The sequence below is a fragment of the Symphalangus syndactylus genome, chromosome 16, assembly GCF_028878055.3.
Source record: "Symphalangus syndactylus isolate Jambi chromosome 16, NHGRI_mSymSyn1-v2.1_pri, whole genome shotgun sequence".
NCBI lineage: Eukaryota > Metazoa > Chordata > Mammalia > Primates > Hylobatidae > Symphalangus > Symphalangus syndactylus.
Genome location: NC_072438.2, coordinates 66,223,133 through 66,238,261, shown reverse-complemented (window position 1 = coordinate 66,238,261; position 15,129 = coordinate 66,223,133). Strand labels below are relative to the sequence as shown.

Here is a 15,129-nt window from a genome sequence, read left to right as displayed (position 1 = left end):
CTCACTGCAACATCTGCCTCATAGGTTCAAGCCATTTTCCTGCCTTCCGCTGAGCTTCCAAGGGGCAGGGCCTGTCTCGTGTAATATCAAAACACTTCTCTAGAGATTGTCATGGCACATCCTCACACGAGGTTAGACATCGCTCATCTAGACAGTGGCTTTCCAAGTGTGGTCTCCAGACCAGTAGCCTCAGCATCACCTGGGAACTTGTTAGAAATCCACATTCTCAGGCCCCACCCTGATCTACTGAACCAGAAACACTCTAGGGGTGGGGTCCAGCAATCTGTGTGGTTACCGTTTCCCCAGACGATTCTGATACCCTCATAGCTTTGAGTTCCATGGGGGAACTCAACAACTATGAAGTATGTTGGCCAGGCTGCTCTCCAACCCTGACCTCAGGTGATCTACCCGCCTCGGCCTCCCAAAGTGCTGGGATTACAGGTATGAATCACTGTGCCTGGCTTGTTCTCTTTCATTTATATATTATCTATGGCCATGTTCATGCCACAATGGCACACTTGAGTAGCTTCAATAGGAACTGCATGGCAGAGCCTTAGGAATTAACCGTCTAGCCCTGTGAGGAACAATTCTGTGCCCTTGTTCTAGTGTGTTACTGCTGCATGCTCCCTACTCATGAAATAGGAAGGGGCAGAAAGAGGACTTGGATACTGCCAAGCAGGAAGGCCAAGCATGAAAGCGAGTACTCAGCCTAAGACTCAGCAGCTCAGGAAGGTCTAAAACCCTAAGCTCCAGGAGCCCTGACTTTAAATTCTGACTCTGCTCCCTGTTAGCTGTGTAGCTGTGGGAAGGAGAATCCCTGCTTTCAAGTCTCCTGCTGCCAGAGGAACAAAGCACAGATTCATGTCTCAGTAGATCCATCCAACATGAAAGTTTTGTAAATACTTCTTGGGTGTTACTGATAAGGCAGTGCCAGAAGTTCTTCCCTCTTTTAAGTGAATTTAGACTGTTTCTAAATTTGTCAAATGCGTAGCTATGAAGTAGTTAAAGAATTACCTGAATGATTTCTCCCCACTCTTCTTACCAGATTGGGTGAAAGCTGAGTTTCCAAGGGGCAGGACCTGCCTGTCTCGTGTAATATCAAAACACTTCTGTAGAGATTGTCATGGCACATCCTCACACGAGGTTAGACATCGCTCATCTAGACAGTGGCTTTCCAAGTGTGGTCCCCAGACCAGCGGCCTCAACATCACCTGGGAATTTGTTAGAAATCCACATTCTCAGGCCCCACCCTGATCTACTGAACCAGAAACACTCTAGGGGTGAGGTCCAGCAATCTGTGTGGTAACCGTTTCCCCAGACGATTCTGATACCCTCAAAGCTTTGAGTTCCATGGGGGAACTCATTTCTTGGACTTCTACTTCTTAATTCACCCTCTGATGACTAAATGATATGAAAGTAATTGAATTGAAATAGACAAAGGAGGGATCATTAAACAATGGAGAAGTTGAAGACTTAATTCTGGGGCTTCTGTTGGTCCTGTGCTAAGATTACTGACAGCCCAAGTAGGATAACAGAAATCTTTCTGTTTGAATAAAAGGCATTTTGAGAGGAAATGTCACTTGTCCAATGTCGTGCTATTCCCTAAATAGCAGAGCATGCTAAGTGACTCAGTCTTATGATTGTTGGGGACTTTGGAGAGTCGTATGTAGTTGAGGCTGGATGCTGGCAGGTGAGAGGCAGCTTCTCACCATCTCCACCTTCCTGTCCTCCGTAGCCTCCCACCCATTGCTGGCCCAGAGGTTGAACACAGAGCTCTTCACACCCTATTTCAGGCTGGCTGCCTTGAAGCCATTTTCTTGTGGTTTTCCTGTGGTTAACCTCATCAAGGCCTCAAGTGCTTGATTGTGCCCAGAAAAGAGAACTGAAACAGTAGCTCAGCTGTGGGTGGGATGGTCCAACTTCCCCCTAAACTGCCAGCTGAGCCTATTCACCACCCATTCTACCCCAGCAGGGAAACAGCTCCCACCAGCTCCCATGCCCAGCCCTGGAGAGCCCCCTCCCCTCTCCCACCTGCTTAGGATCCTTCAAACAACTCTACTTTATCCTGAACACACTTCTTGTTACCATTTCTTTCTCAGGATTCTGAAAATTGGCCCTCTGTTTTTCTTCTAATCCTGGAGTTCTGATTGTGATCTGTGTAAGACACACTGCTGAACCCAGGCCGAGGCCGACTTCTGTGCCTGCTCTGGTCCTGGAGCCGCCCCATTGCTGCCGCTCTGTTCTTCCTCCATCTGGGCTGTTATCCCACCGCATCAATATCCCCGATGCTGATGTAGGGAAGCGTCCCAGTGGGCTGGGGATAGAGAGGAACTCCATTGTAGGCCAGTGGTTTGAAGATGTCAGCGGTGTGCTGGGCACCGGGGTCTGATTAGAAACAAGCACCCGGGTGTTTCCAGGACCCATGCCCTGAGAAACGGGGTCTGAAGTGGCTTTGGAATCACACGTGCCTGATCCCCCATGTGGGCTTAGGGCAAGTTACCTAAATCTCAGCCTCTTCCCCTCCTTGCAAAACGACAGGGTTCGCTGTAAAGATTAAATGAATGAATTCATGTAAGGGGTTCAGTGCAGGGTCTGGTGTAGCTAATTAATGATAATGATAAGAAGAATTATGATCCTTGATCAAGCATCTTCTGAGTCTTAGAAGCCTTTACCTCAGAGAGAGAACATGTAGTTATTATTAAAATGTAGTTCTTATTTTTATTATTGTTATTGTTATTTTTAATAAGTCACGGGCTGTGCCCCCGAGGAGCACAGATCTGTGCAGTCTGGAGAGTGAATCGTTCTACAGGGCAGGCAAATCATTCTTGAGGTTTCAGTGTTTGATCCAGGCTCGAAGCAGATGGAAGAGGAATCCTAAGATAATAAAATATAGTCTCAACTTTCATGACTTTCTTCACCTAAAAGCTGGTTCTTTGGCTAATTTAGTGCTCAAAGCCTTTCTGCCAGAGAATAGGGAAAAACAATGGGATTCTAAAAATGTATATATGTATATATATTTATAGTTTTGGTGCAAGATTTAGCAGAAAAAATAAGGAAATCAAAGTGCTCAGCAAAAATGGGTGTGTTTTTCTGTTTTCTGTTTTGTTTTTGTTTTGTTTCATTTTGTTTTGTGATCGTATAGGGGGCATGAAACCTACCACTGGCGGGGTTTGTGAACACTGCTTGACCGTTCACAGTGAACAGTGCCCGCTTAGTTTCACCTCATCACATCTTCATGCAACGAAGAGGGGGAAGAGACTTGACATTAGCAAAGTGCCTTGTGCTACCATTTAAAGGGGACATGATTAAAAGTGCCACCACAGGAAAGCAGGAAGGTGGCCAAGTAGTTTCCAAAAGGCCTCACCTGAAGGTATTTCCGGGTGGCCCACCTTGGTGCTCTGGCTCACAGCCTCTAGTGCATACCAAAGCTGAGCGGCTCAGAATAACCCATCATGGCAGCCAGGTTCCCAAGACATGGGTAGAGAAGTTAGACATACATTCTATCTGTTTGTTTCTACATTTTTAAACTGAGGCATACCTTCCATGCCATGAACACCTGTTCGGTGTAGAGCTTGATACGTTTAGAATATGTAAACACTGAATCACTATCACCCAGAACAAGATGTAGAACATGTCCACCACCCAAAAATGTTCCCTCGTTCTTCTCCCAGTGAAGGTAACCACTATTCTTGGTCATATATGATTATATACACCAGGGAGCTTTTTCAGGGTGAGTATCAGCATGTTGGGGGAAGCGCAAAGTTCTTTGGAGGGTCTGAAATCAGATGGAATTGGGGAGTTGGGGAATCAGGCCATGGAGAAGCCAACTGAGTTGCCCCCTCCCGCAGTGATGGCTGGATTCCCGTCTGCCGGATTCACAGTTGACTCACTAGAGCACATTCTGGCCTTGGCCTGAACAGGAGAGTTGTCGGGTTGGAGAGCAGAAGGAAGCGCACCCTTTATCTAGATGGGCTCTTGGACAACTGAAAAGGTTTTCATTCACTGCACCACAATCATGTTCCAATCCAGCCTCCCTTCACTTACACAGCCAGGTCACCTTGATTCTGAGATCTGGGTGTTCCGGACTGCTTTGGTTATATATTGACAGCTTGTTGGCTTACTTTCAAACATGGCTAGTCTTCCAGGAGAGGTGTGACATATTCAAGCCTTGGTGGCAACTTTCTCCTTCCTACCAGTCCCTTGGGGTGCATTGTCAACCCCGTATCCAAGCTGCACTAAGTGCTGCCTCTGTTTGGAGTGGTGGGGTTATTCATTTGGCTCCTACGATGTGCAGCGCTTCCTACATATGTCATGTTACTTAGCATTCCCGAGGATTCTTCAGGGAAGGGATTATTATCCCCATCTGACGATGAGAATATGAAGCAAGTTGCCCAAGTTCACAGAGCTGTTAACTAGCGAGTCTGGGGATCAAGGCAGGTCTGTTGAATCTGAGTGTCTGTGCTCTTTCTATCATCCCACACTGCCTCTCAGAACAGCCATAGATAGTAATTCAGCTAAGTTTCTGCCCACCAGCAACTCGCCCTACTTCCTATTCATCCAAGAAGTATTTAGGCACCAAATCATGAAATCTCAAAATTCCACCACCAGGCTGCTTTATACAAGGAGATACTTGATGTGGGAAAATTCATTAGAAAACAGTGGACTTTTCAGGGTCAGAGTGGCAGCTTTGTCCCAGGGGTTTGTCAAGTCACCCCAAGTCCTATTCTTGGTTAAATGTCAGTGGGCTGTGTGAGTTCTTTGAGCCTCCATTATTAAAGGAATGACCTATGGTGCTTTCGCTGGAGAAAGCCAAGCACTTTCTCTTCTTGCTGTTTTCTCAGAATGAGTACATGTGAGTGCTTGGTAACTCATCCAGCTTTTCTCTCGGCATCCCTCTCTCTTGGGCAATGAGGTAAAGGAGAGATATGTCCTCTTACAAAATGAGGAGGGAGTCATCCCAGGTGGAACATACTTCCCTTCAAAAGCTTGATGGCCTAGGCTTTATTGTATTATCCAGGGAAAGTCTGGGCAGTTGGCCCAGTGCCCGGGCTAGAGTAGTCACTCACTAAATATTTGTGGAATTAAATTTAATTAGAATAATTGAATGAACACTGGATTAAGGGGGATATTTCTCTCTGGTAACAACATGTTCATGTTTTCTGAAACCCTTACGGTATCGGGGTATCTGGGAACTGAAATAGAGAATAGGAAGCCACTAGAGAAACCTGATAGCAGAGTGAAATGGGATAAGGGCAGAGGATACACCAAGTTCAAGTTCTACATTAGGTTTGTGATTTTAGGCAAATTCCCTTAATCTCTCTGGGGCTCACCCTACTCTGCAATGTTCAGTTTAAGAAAAAAAAAGTGAAAACAGATGTATTCATTTCTTAGGGCTCTGATAATAAATGACCACAAATTAGGTGGCTTAAAACAATAGAAGTGGGTTCTCTCGCAGTTCTGAAGGCTAGAAATCCACCATGCAGTGTGAGGGTTGGCTTCTTCTGGAGGGTCTCAGGGAGAATCGGCTCCATGCCTGTCCCCCAGGTTCTGGTGGTGGCTGGCAGCCCTTGGCATTCCTTGGCTTGGAGATACCCCGTTCCAGTCCCTGTCTCCATCTTCCCATGGCATTGCCTGTCTCTGTGTGTCTCTGGCTCCATGTTAAAGTCTCTTCTCTTAAAGATACCAGTCCTATTGGATCCATGGTTGCCCTAATCCAGTATGACTTCATCCTAACTAATGAATCTGCAAAGACCCTATTTTCAAATAAGGTCACATTCTGAGGCTCTGGGTGGACATGAATTTGGCGGGTGGAGTGGGGGCAGACCATCATCGTAACACAGTATAAAACACTATACATGATAAAGCCATTCTTGTTATTCCTGATACTCTAGTACTGATGTTGCCTTACATGAGGGCATTAAAAAACAATCTTGATAACATTATGCTAAGTGAAGTAAGCCAGACACAGTCACAAAAAAGACAAATACTCTATGATGCCACTCATATGAGGTATGTAGAAGAATCAAATCCATAGAGTCAGAAAGTAGAAGGCTGGTTGTCAGGGGCTGGGGGGAGGGAAGAATGAGGGGGTATTATTTAATGCAATGCTTTTGTTTTGTAAGATGAGTTTTGGAGATTGCCAGCCCAACAATATGAATATGTACTTAATGTTACAGCACTGTATGCTTAAAAATGGTTATGATGGCCATGGTTATATTATGTACATTTTACCATAATTTAAAAGTCTGATAATTTTTAATTTGATGAACCAGCCTGGAAACCCAGCAACTTTTATAACACTCTGGTTTTCTGTTAAGGAAACTGCACTCTGAGTTGCAAAGAACTTTTGCCCTGAGAATCGTCTGTGAACCATGTCTGCTTATGCCTCAGTGTTTTATTCTGTTCTCTGTCTTCTTCTTCTCCAACGCCTTAGCTATAACCTGGGCAGTGGTGTGGCATCCATCATGGTGAACAGCTCCTTCAACGATGGTCGGTGGCACCGAGTTAAGGCTGTTAGGTGAGTCCCTCCCACAGCATAAGGCAGACCCAGAGCTGAGCAGTGGTGGGATGTGGTGTCCAGTTCCCTTGTAGTCCCACTGTCCTGTTCCCCAACTTTGCGTGGCATCCTATTACCCCTGATCCAGGGCATTAAGGGAATTTTCTACCAACTCCCACTGTGCCCTACACTGACACAGGCCAGGGAAACTGAACCCCAAACCTTCATTAAGCAGTAACCTTCTGGAGAAGAAACCTTTTGATGGCTGAACTGGAAGAGCCTTGAGAGTTCAGGGTATGTGGACTTTAAAGAATGTTTGGGCCGGGCGTGGTGGCTCACACCTGGAATCCCAGCACTTGGGGAGGCCGAGGTGGGTGGATTGCCTGAGCTCAGGAGTTTGAAACCAGCCTGAGTTACATGGCGAAACCCCTTCTCTAGAAAAAATACAAAAATTGGCTGGGTGTGGTGGCACACGCCTATAATCCCAACTACTTGGGAGGCTGAGGTGGGAGGACCGCTTAAGCCTGGGAGGTGGAGGTAGCAGGATCATGCCATTGCACTCCAGCTTGGGTGACAGAGTGAGACCCCCATCTCAAAACAAACAAACAAACAAAAGACTGTCAAATCTCATTGTACAGGCAATCCTCCCCCATCCCTCCAGCTTTTTTTTGTTTGTTTTGTTTTGCTTTGTTTTGTTTTGCTTTGTTTTGCTTTGTTTTGTTTTGTTTTGTTTTGTTTTGAGACAGGGTCTCACTCTGTCACCTAGGCTGGAGTACAGTGGTGTCATGATGGCTCAGTGCAGCCTCGCTCGACCTCCCAGGCTCAGGCAGTCCTCCCACCTCAGCCTCTTGAGTAGCTGGGACCACAGGTGTACACCATCTGCCTTGCTATGCTGCCAGGGCTGGTCTCAACCTCCTGGCCTCAAGTGATTCTCCCGCCTTGGCCTCCCAAAGTGTTGGGATTACAGGCATGAGCCACTGCACCCAGCCACTTTTTTTTTTTTTTTAACATTACCTAAACCTTAGAAGCTGACCGTATTTCACCCAGCCCCAATTACATATCTCCCCCATCACGGGTAATCACCACCCTGACTTTGATTAACTTTGGATGAATCATTCCTTTGCTCTTCTTTATCTAATAGTTTTACTATTAATACCTTTATCCATATTTCTAACAACATATTTTCAGAAACGAAATAGCAGCCTGAAACTTAGAAATGTCAATCTCGCAAGTTAGATGAAGGTCCCAGGAGAAGATAAGCTGAAATGAGGGTCTGGTTGGGGTTCCCTGAGAATTTATCATAACCCTTTCTGGGGAAGCCACTGGGTAAAGTCATGAGTGAGGCCTGGGAAACATGGCGCCCACCATGGCTACTTTCCTACTCAGCTCCCATATAGGCTGCAATGGGGAGAGCCTTGCTTGCTGGGCTCCCAACCCCTGGCTGCTGGGCCTGCCTTTGAAACCCTAGAGGAAATGGGGATACAGAGGCAGATCTGTGCCTCTCAGCTTCCCAGATGGTCTAGAAAGCCCTTGAGACAGAGGGTGATTTTGATGAAGTCCCAACTCTTCCTGAAAAAAGAAATGTTTTCCCATCATGAATATCCACATGCTTGGATTTCAAATAGTTTCTAGACTACAAGTTAAAAAATCAGAGTCCGGCCTAACTCCAAAATACTCCAAACTCTATGGCTTCTAACTTCTTCATTTCTCTCTCTTACCCATCGTTAAAGGGGCTTGGCCAGAGACATCCAAAGGAATATGAAATGCTTGAGCTCTTTACCTCTAACCACACTTGATCCCTACAAATCCCCACCCTGGGAACATCAGGGAATGACACCCTTCTCCCAGTTTCCTTGGGTGGAGATCATTGGTAGAATACTCACACATTGTGGAATAATTTTTAAACTTTCCCAGTTGTTGTTGGGGTTTGATTATGTATATCAAGATACACACTGGTGAGGATACCAGGCACTTCCTAGACATCTAAGGAAACTGATGTTGAATGGTCTTCCCCTGGACTATACAGCTGTTTGTGGGAAAAGCCAAGATTAGAATCCCAGCTCAAAGCCCATTCCATGCCACCCCGTGATGAAACCCACCCAAAGCTAGGATTTCAGATGTTTGGGAGGGATAAGGCAGTGGAATGTTGTACAGGAAGAATTTCACATGTCAGAGTGTCAAGCTGGGCACCATGCAGATGGCTCAGCAGACTTGGCTTTTCCTGTTGGCATCTTGGATACCTCTCCTGGTGGGTCTTAGGTTGCAATGAGGGCTGAACAGAAGGAGTTGAGCCCAGGAACTGGATGAATGGGAGGATTCCAGCAGATACTGTGAGTTGTGAGCAGACAGGCCTAGAAGGGAAGAGTTCTTAGGGGGAACTGGGTCAAGGCCATGGATATCAATTATGGCAAGAAGGATTGAGCGGATACCTTAATTCTCTGTAGCAGGCTCCAGGGTTAGAGATAGGAGTGTCCATGAAAAGGAGATTGCCCAGGGGGCCTTGCTTTGGACAGTGTCTTGCTCTGGGGAATCCTGGTCTTGCAGGCATTAATCCCAGCAGAAAAGAGGAAATAAATTCCAGTTTATTAAACATCTCCAGGTGCCAGGTACTTTTCATACTTTGTCTCAGTTAATATTCACAGCAACTTAGGTTTTATAATCTTCATTTTATGGATAAAAATGATAATGATATTGATAACAATAACAACACACTCCTCTACCAGTCTTTATAGAGCAAGATATGTATCAGGTATCATGCCCTGTGCTTTGTATGCATAACATCTGATCTCCACAATAATCTTGGGAGATGGGCATAGCTATTCCCATCTTAGGTGAGGACGCTGAAGCACCACAGATTCATTGTTCATTCATCATCTGGGATGAGCCTTATATTATTCCAGACACAGGAGATACCTCATTGAAGAAAATTAACATCCTTGCCTTGATGGTCTTGCATTCTAATGGGAAGCAACAGACAATAAGTAGTAAACATGATAAAGAAGCATGTTATTATGCTAGAAGGTGATACCACATTTTTTCAAATCTAAGATGCCATTGATTATAAGGTATATCTTCATTTTAGATATAGAAAATGAAAAAGTCTTAGACTTTATGAACTAGAGTAAGTAGAAAAAAATGGAATATTTTAGAGTAATTTTTTTTTTTTAAAAGGCAGGGCAAGCAAGGCAAGCTGTTGCGGGTTCTGCCTGTCACAGCATTCAGATACAGGATTCTAAGAAAGCACTTCCCAAATGGGAAGTTTGTGGTCTCAAAGATGGGGACAGAACAAGAGAAAGTTCTCTAAAACTCTAGAAGAGTTACTATCAAGAAGTGAAGCCTGAGTGAGTCCACCCCCTAGTGCTATAGAAGCAAATGTATTTGCTTGAAAAAGGCTCATGGGGCTGGATAGGTTTGAAAAATAGCTTTGAAAACTGCAAAGCCCTTGCCACCAATGAACACCTCCCTTTTCCTGTCTTCAGAGTCACTTTAGGGCTCTGTGGGTCCCTTAGAAACTTCTGAGCCAGTCTTCTCATAGAGCAATCTTATACCTACAGAAACTGCCTCATTGGCTTCTCATTGTACTTCGAATCCCAGCTCCCCATGGCTTCCCATGCCTCGCCACAGGCTCTCCTCCCCTGGGCTTCACCTGAAATTTCTTCCCTGGCCCGCTGTCACCTTCAGGATAAATTCTCAACTCCTTACAAATGGTTGACCGTTTGCTTGGGGCCCCACCTTTTCCAGCTCCAGTGTTCTGTGAGTTCCATCTGTGCTAACCCCTGCTTTCTCCCTTTGCTGTTGTTGCTTTCTCTGTTTGCATAACCGTCTCCTTCACTTGACTTACCTACCCAGCCTACAAGACTCATTTTGGACAGAATCTCCTCTGAGCAGCTTTCTCTGACCATCTGTCTAATAACTGTCCTCTCTCTAGTCGAAGTTAGGCGCTGCTCCTCTGGTGTAATTCCACAGCACCCTTGTGGTCTTCGCCGTGGAGTGCTGGCACTGTGTTGTCATTCACAGTTTGACTTTTTGTCTTCCTCAGTAGACCACAGGCTCCTGAGGGCTACACATTTGCTTTTTGCTTTGATTTCTGTAGCCCCATCATTTAGCACAGTACCTGGCACATAGTGGGTCCTTTAATACATTTGTATCGAAATGAATGAATGATTGAATGAACTCCAAAAATGCCGGGCTTTTTGTTCTTTTTTGTTTTGGTGTTTTGCAGGGATGGCCAGTCAGGAAAGATAACCGTGGATGACTATGGAGCCAGAACAGGCAAATCCCCAGGCATGATGCGGCAGCTTAACATCAATGGAGCTCTGTATGTGGGTAAGTGACCGACCCTCGACCAAAGCACAATTAGGCCAGTGCTTTTCTTGTTAGTCTTCCATTTGCTGTGCCGAGGCCGTGCACTTTGCTGGATCAAGTACCTGTAAATCAGGAAGCCCTCCAGATATTCCATTCTTTCCTTTTCTGAACTGCTGACTCATGGCTGAGGGGGCAGGAAGGGCTCCCTTCGATGCTTTTATGCTTTGGACAGATCCACCAGGAAAACCAGGCTTTTCTTGTTTATAGAACAGGAACCTGCTAAATATAGCTCCATGAATTCTCTCTGACAAAACAGGACCTGTCTTTCTTTCCCCTTGCAGAATAGAATGACTAGTATTTCTGTAAATGGCTTATTATAATTAATTCACTAGTGCAGACACATAAAAATGAAAAGCTATTTTTATCTATATGATGTTTTCTATTGAAAGCATTCGACATCAGTGCATTTGTTTTGGTTTAAGATGACATCACTTCTAGCTACACACTGCATTCTGTTGACATTATACCACACTTCAAAATTTACTAGACACTATTTGGTCTCAAGGTGGTCAGTTGGGCCAGAAATCACACATGAGGAATGAATTTATAGCTTTTGATTGTGTACAAACTGATCCAAGTCAATCTGTTCCTTCAAGGATAATTATAAAATAGAGAGAGATGAGGTACCGAGCAGCTCAAGGGGCCCACAGCCCTCACGTGTTCTATGAATCAAGGGATGCCTTGGTCAGCAGCCATTCAAGTGCCCCAAACTGGAACCCCGACCTTGCCCTGCTGACACCTGCCCTTTGGCTCACCTCGTCTCCCTCTTGCTTCCTGGCAGGTGGAATGAAGGAAATTGCTCTGCACACTAACAGGCAATATATGAGAGGGCTCGTGGGCTGTATCTCTCACTTCACCCTGTCCACCGATTACCACATTTCCCTCGTGGAAGATGCCGTGGATGGGAAAAACATCAACACTTGTGGAGCCAAGTAACACCAGCTGGCCTTGCCCAAGGGACAGAGCCTTCTATTCTGAGAATCCCAGGGGCCCTCAGACCCTGCCTGATGCTATACGCAGAGGCCCAGGGACCAGGTGTGTTTCCTCACACCAAGGAGAAAGTACACACTGATGAGAAACTGAGAACCAAGACAGGCATCCCTGGGTGGCCTTTCCTGCTGAGACTCTGCGAGCTGACCCAGCAGAATTCTCTGTGTAGGAAGCATCGGACTTTGTCCATTGAATATGTAGCGGCTGCCAGAGATCACACATCAATGCAAATTCCAGAGCCTGTCTGCTATAGCTCAATGACTGTGTTGTGATTCATAGTACATTAAAAAGAGAGAGAGAGAAAGAAACCCGCAGGGCAGTATTAAAATACTTCTCTCCTTCCCTGACTCATGACACTCTTCCTGACAGCAGAATGACTGTGTGACCTTGAACTTCACATTTCCCACCTTGGCCCGTGGATTGTTCGGATTAACCCCTTCCACACCTCACTGGCTGGTTCACTGTGTTCTGACTAGTCCGTGAAAATAAAGATGGAAGGAGACCAAACACAGAATCATAATCATAATGTGGCCCCCTTCCCCAGAGCTTACCTCGAATGTGAAATCCCTACTTTTTATAATGCAGAGTTAAGGAGCTGAGACCCCATGATTTTGTAGCTGTACTTTTGTATGTGTATATTTTTATAGCTGCAGACTGTCCACACAGTATACTTTTGGAAGTTTGGGTGGATGACCCTGAATTCTTGCATACCTTTCCTAAAAATTTCTCCCAAAAGAGACTTGTTTGGGCCGTTTGTGGTGTCAGTGGAATGGATAGGTAACTCGGGTGGGCAACTTGGGGAGCTGACCATTCTCTTTTGGTAAATGTTGATGGCTCAAGGGGATGAATATGAAGCTTTCCAAGATAAGCAGATTAAAAGGAACATGTGTTACTGAGGTAGGTCACTGTCATTTTTGTTTTATGAGGTGGGGAATATCTATAGTAAACTTGAATAAAGGGGACAAAGCTAGAACTTACTCATTCATTCATTCAGTTATGGAGGTGTTACTGATTTTGCAGAGGTCAGGTCCATACTAATGGACACTAATACAATCAGTGTTCCTAAGGCTGTGCAGGGGTTGGGGGACATGCTGTCAGGATGGTCTGAGCATCTGGGTGAGAACCAGAGAAACAAGACTTCTTCCTTCTGTACCATGAGCTGTGCCCCTTTGCTATGCATGCACATGACCCCAGAGACAGCTGGTTCACTGGCAGATCCCCATGACGGACTTACTAAGGGAAAGGTGAGATGAACACTGCCCCCAAACATGGGGGGAAATATGATCTAACTTATGCAAGAGCCTATAATTAGTCCCAGCCTTGACTCTACTTTTGTTTGTGCAGCATTCATTCAGCAAAGACTTTTGGGGTTTGTGCAAGGCACAGTTTTAAGCACATAATGTAATTCTAAAAGATGAATAAACTGGAGAGGTTCATTTTGTGCCCCAATCTCCTGTCTTTGGGAAGCTTTGATGGCCAGGATCCTTTCTCCCAGAGGAATCACGGTAATCATCATCATCATCTTCATCCACTCCTAGACACATAATCTTCTATGAGTGCAATCTGGAGAAAGGCCACATCGTAGAAAGTGGGTCCTCCACCTCCCAGACACCCTTGCCCCAACACCTCTTCCTTTGATACTGTTGGGGCTAGTGCTTCCCAAGATGTCATGGAGTTGCTTTTACAGCCCATTTTGATGGATTCCCTCCAGCCATACATATCATTGTGATATTAGCAAAGTATTCAGCTGAATTGAAGCTAGAAGGGCTGTTGCTGATGAGTTGTTGTTCCATGAAAGTGTTATCCAGAGAAAAATGCAATGACCCAGGGATGCAGGCCTGGGAGTAGAACCAGCTGCCTCTGGGTGGGAAGCAGATGAGGCTAAGGGGAGAAGAGTGACATGATAACAGGGTCAGGGGAGTAGGGATCTGACAGGTGAGAGAGCAGCAGAGTGGAGGGACCCAAGAGGAGCTGGTGACCTGGGAGGCTCAGGGTCAGAGGACAGGGTAAGAGACAGTGTATCCCATGTGGGCTCCTGGGTGTCCAGTTGTCTCTCTATGTGTATCTGTTGTCATGGCCACAATAATGCTGCATAACAAAAATCACAAAACTGCAATGGCATACAGTAACGAGTGTTTATTCCTCATGCGCCTTGAGTGGTCAGCTTGGCAGCTCTGCCAATCTTCGTTGGGCTTGAGCAGGTGGATCTTCTGGTGTCAGTTGGACTTGCTCACACCTGTAAGGGCTGCTAATTCAGGATAGCCTTGGCTGGGTTGGTGAGGTGGCTTGTGTCTGCTCCGTGTGTTTCTTGTCCTCCTCCTAGGCTAATGGGCTGGCCTGAGCATGCTCTTCTCCTAGCAGCGGGGGAGGACACGAGCACGAGAGTAAAGGTGGAAGGCCTTTCACAGCCTCGGCTTGGCACTGCCACACCCCAGTCATCTGTGGATTCAAGAGAGGAAGAAACGGGCCGGCCCCCACGTGACATATGGGCTCTTCTCCAGCATGAGAGAACTACCAAGCTGCCTGGCGGAGGGCATGGACTCAGGACCAGTGGAAAAGCGTCACTGCTGATGCAATCGGTCCACCCCAGCAAGTCCTATGTCATTAACAGCAGGGTGCAGTAGGGATGCCGTGACCCCCGGCCATAGCTCTTCTCTGACCTTCTCTAAGCCTTGGGGCTGGAGGCAAGGTCCATGATGTTCTCAGTGCCCAGCCAGGCCAGGCCTGATGGGAGCAGCACCCGCCCTCCCCCATCGCAATGCGGTGCCCTCTCTTCCCCTTGCCCTCCTTCCACCTGCTCTCTGACACTTGGCAGCTGGCTCTGTTGCTGTTGTGAGGAGGAGGGACTGGACCGGCCGGGAGATGGGATCGGTGCCTGGCTTTTGGGTAGCCGCTGTGGGGAGAGCCTATTGAAGGCTGGCCAGGCTCTTGGCCGAAGAGAAAGGTTTGGGGTGTCGCCAGGGAGCTCAGAGGCTAACAGCAGTCTCTGTCCTAGGGAGGAAGGAGAGAGAGGGGCATGGGATCCTGAAAGGCTTTTCTCCCACAATCAGGGTCTGAGAAAATTCCCCGGAACCTCCCACATGTTCGAAGCAAGGGTGACCGGGTGTGGGGTGAGGATGTCCTTGCTTTTCCTATTAAGATGGCCTTCCATAATCCTGCATGTTCCTGGAGGCCCTACCTCAGGATTTCTCTCAGGAAGGTCTGTGGGGTCTTCTGTGTCCCCCTCCTGCGGCTGCCCAGGCAGCTGCCCCGGCCTGCCCGCCGCTCTGAAGGCCGCG

General features: G+C 46.6%; 1 protein-coding gene across 7 annotated transcripts in view; it reads left to right on the top strand.

The window, feature by feature from the left end:
* Window positions 1-13,287, top strand: part of EGFLAM (EGF like, fibronectin type III and laminin G domains) — a 202,382-nt gene extending 189,095 nt beyond the window's left edge. For 4 of the 7 annotated variants that reach the window (XM_063619543.1, XM_063619541.1, XM_063619540.1 and 1 more), the window contains 3 exons: window positions 6,434-6,517; window positions 10,719-10,822; window positions 11,643-12,926. In XM_063619543.1, coding sequence (XP_063475613.1) covers window positions 6,434-6,517; window positions 10,719-10,822; window positions 11,643-11,797 — 343 coding nt within the window. In that variant the 3' untranslated portion in view covers window positions 11,798-12,926. Of the gene's footprint in view, window positions 1-6,433; window positions 6,518-10,718; window positions 10,823-11,642 lie in introns of all 7 variants that reach the window. The other 3 variants (XM_055245627.1, XM_055245626.1, XM_055245628.1) reach the window with 1 other exon arrangement.
* The last annotated feature ends 1,842 nt before the right edge of the window (window positions 13,288-15,129 follow it).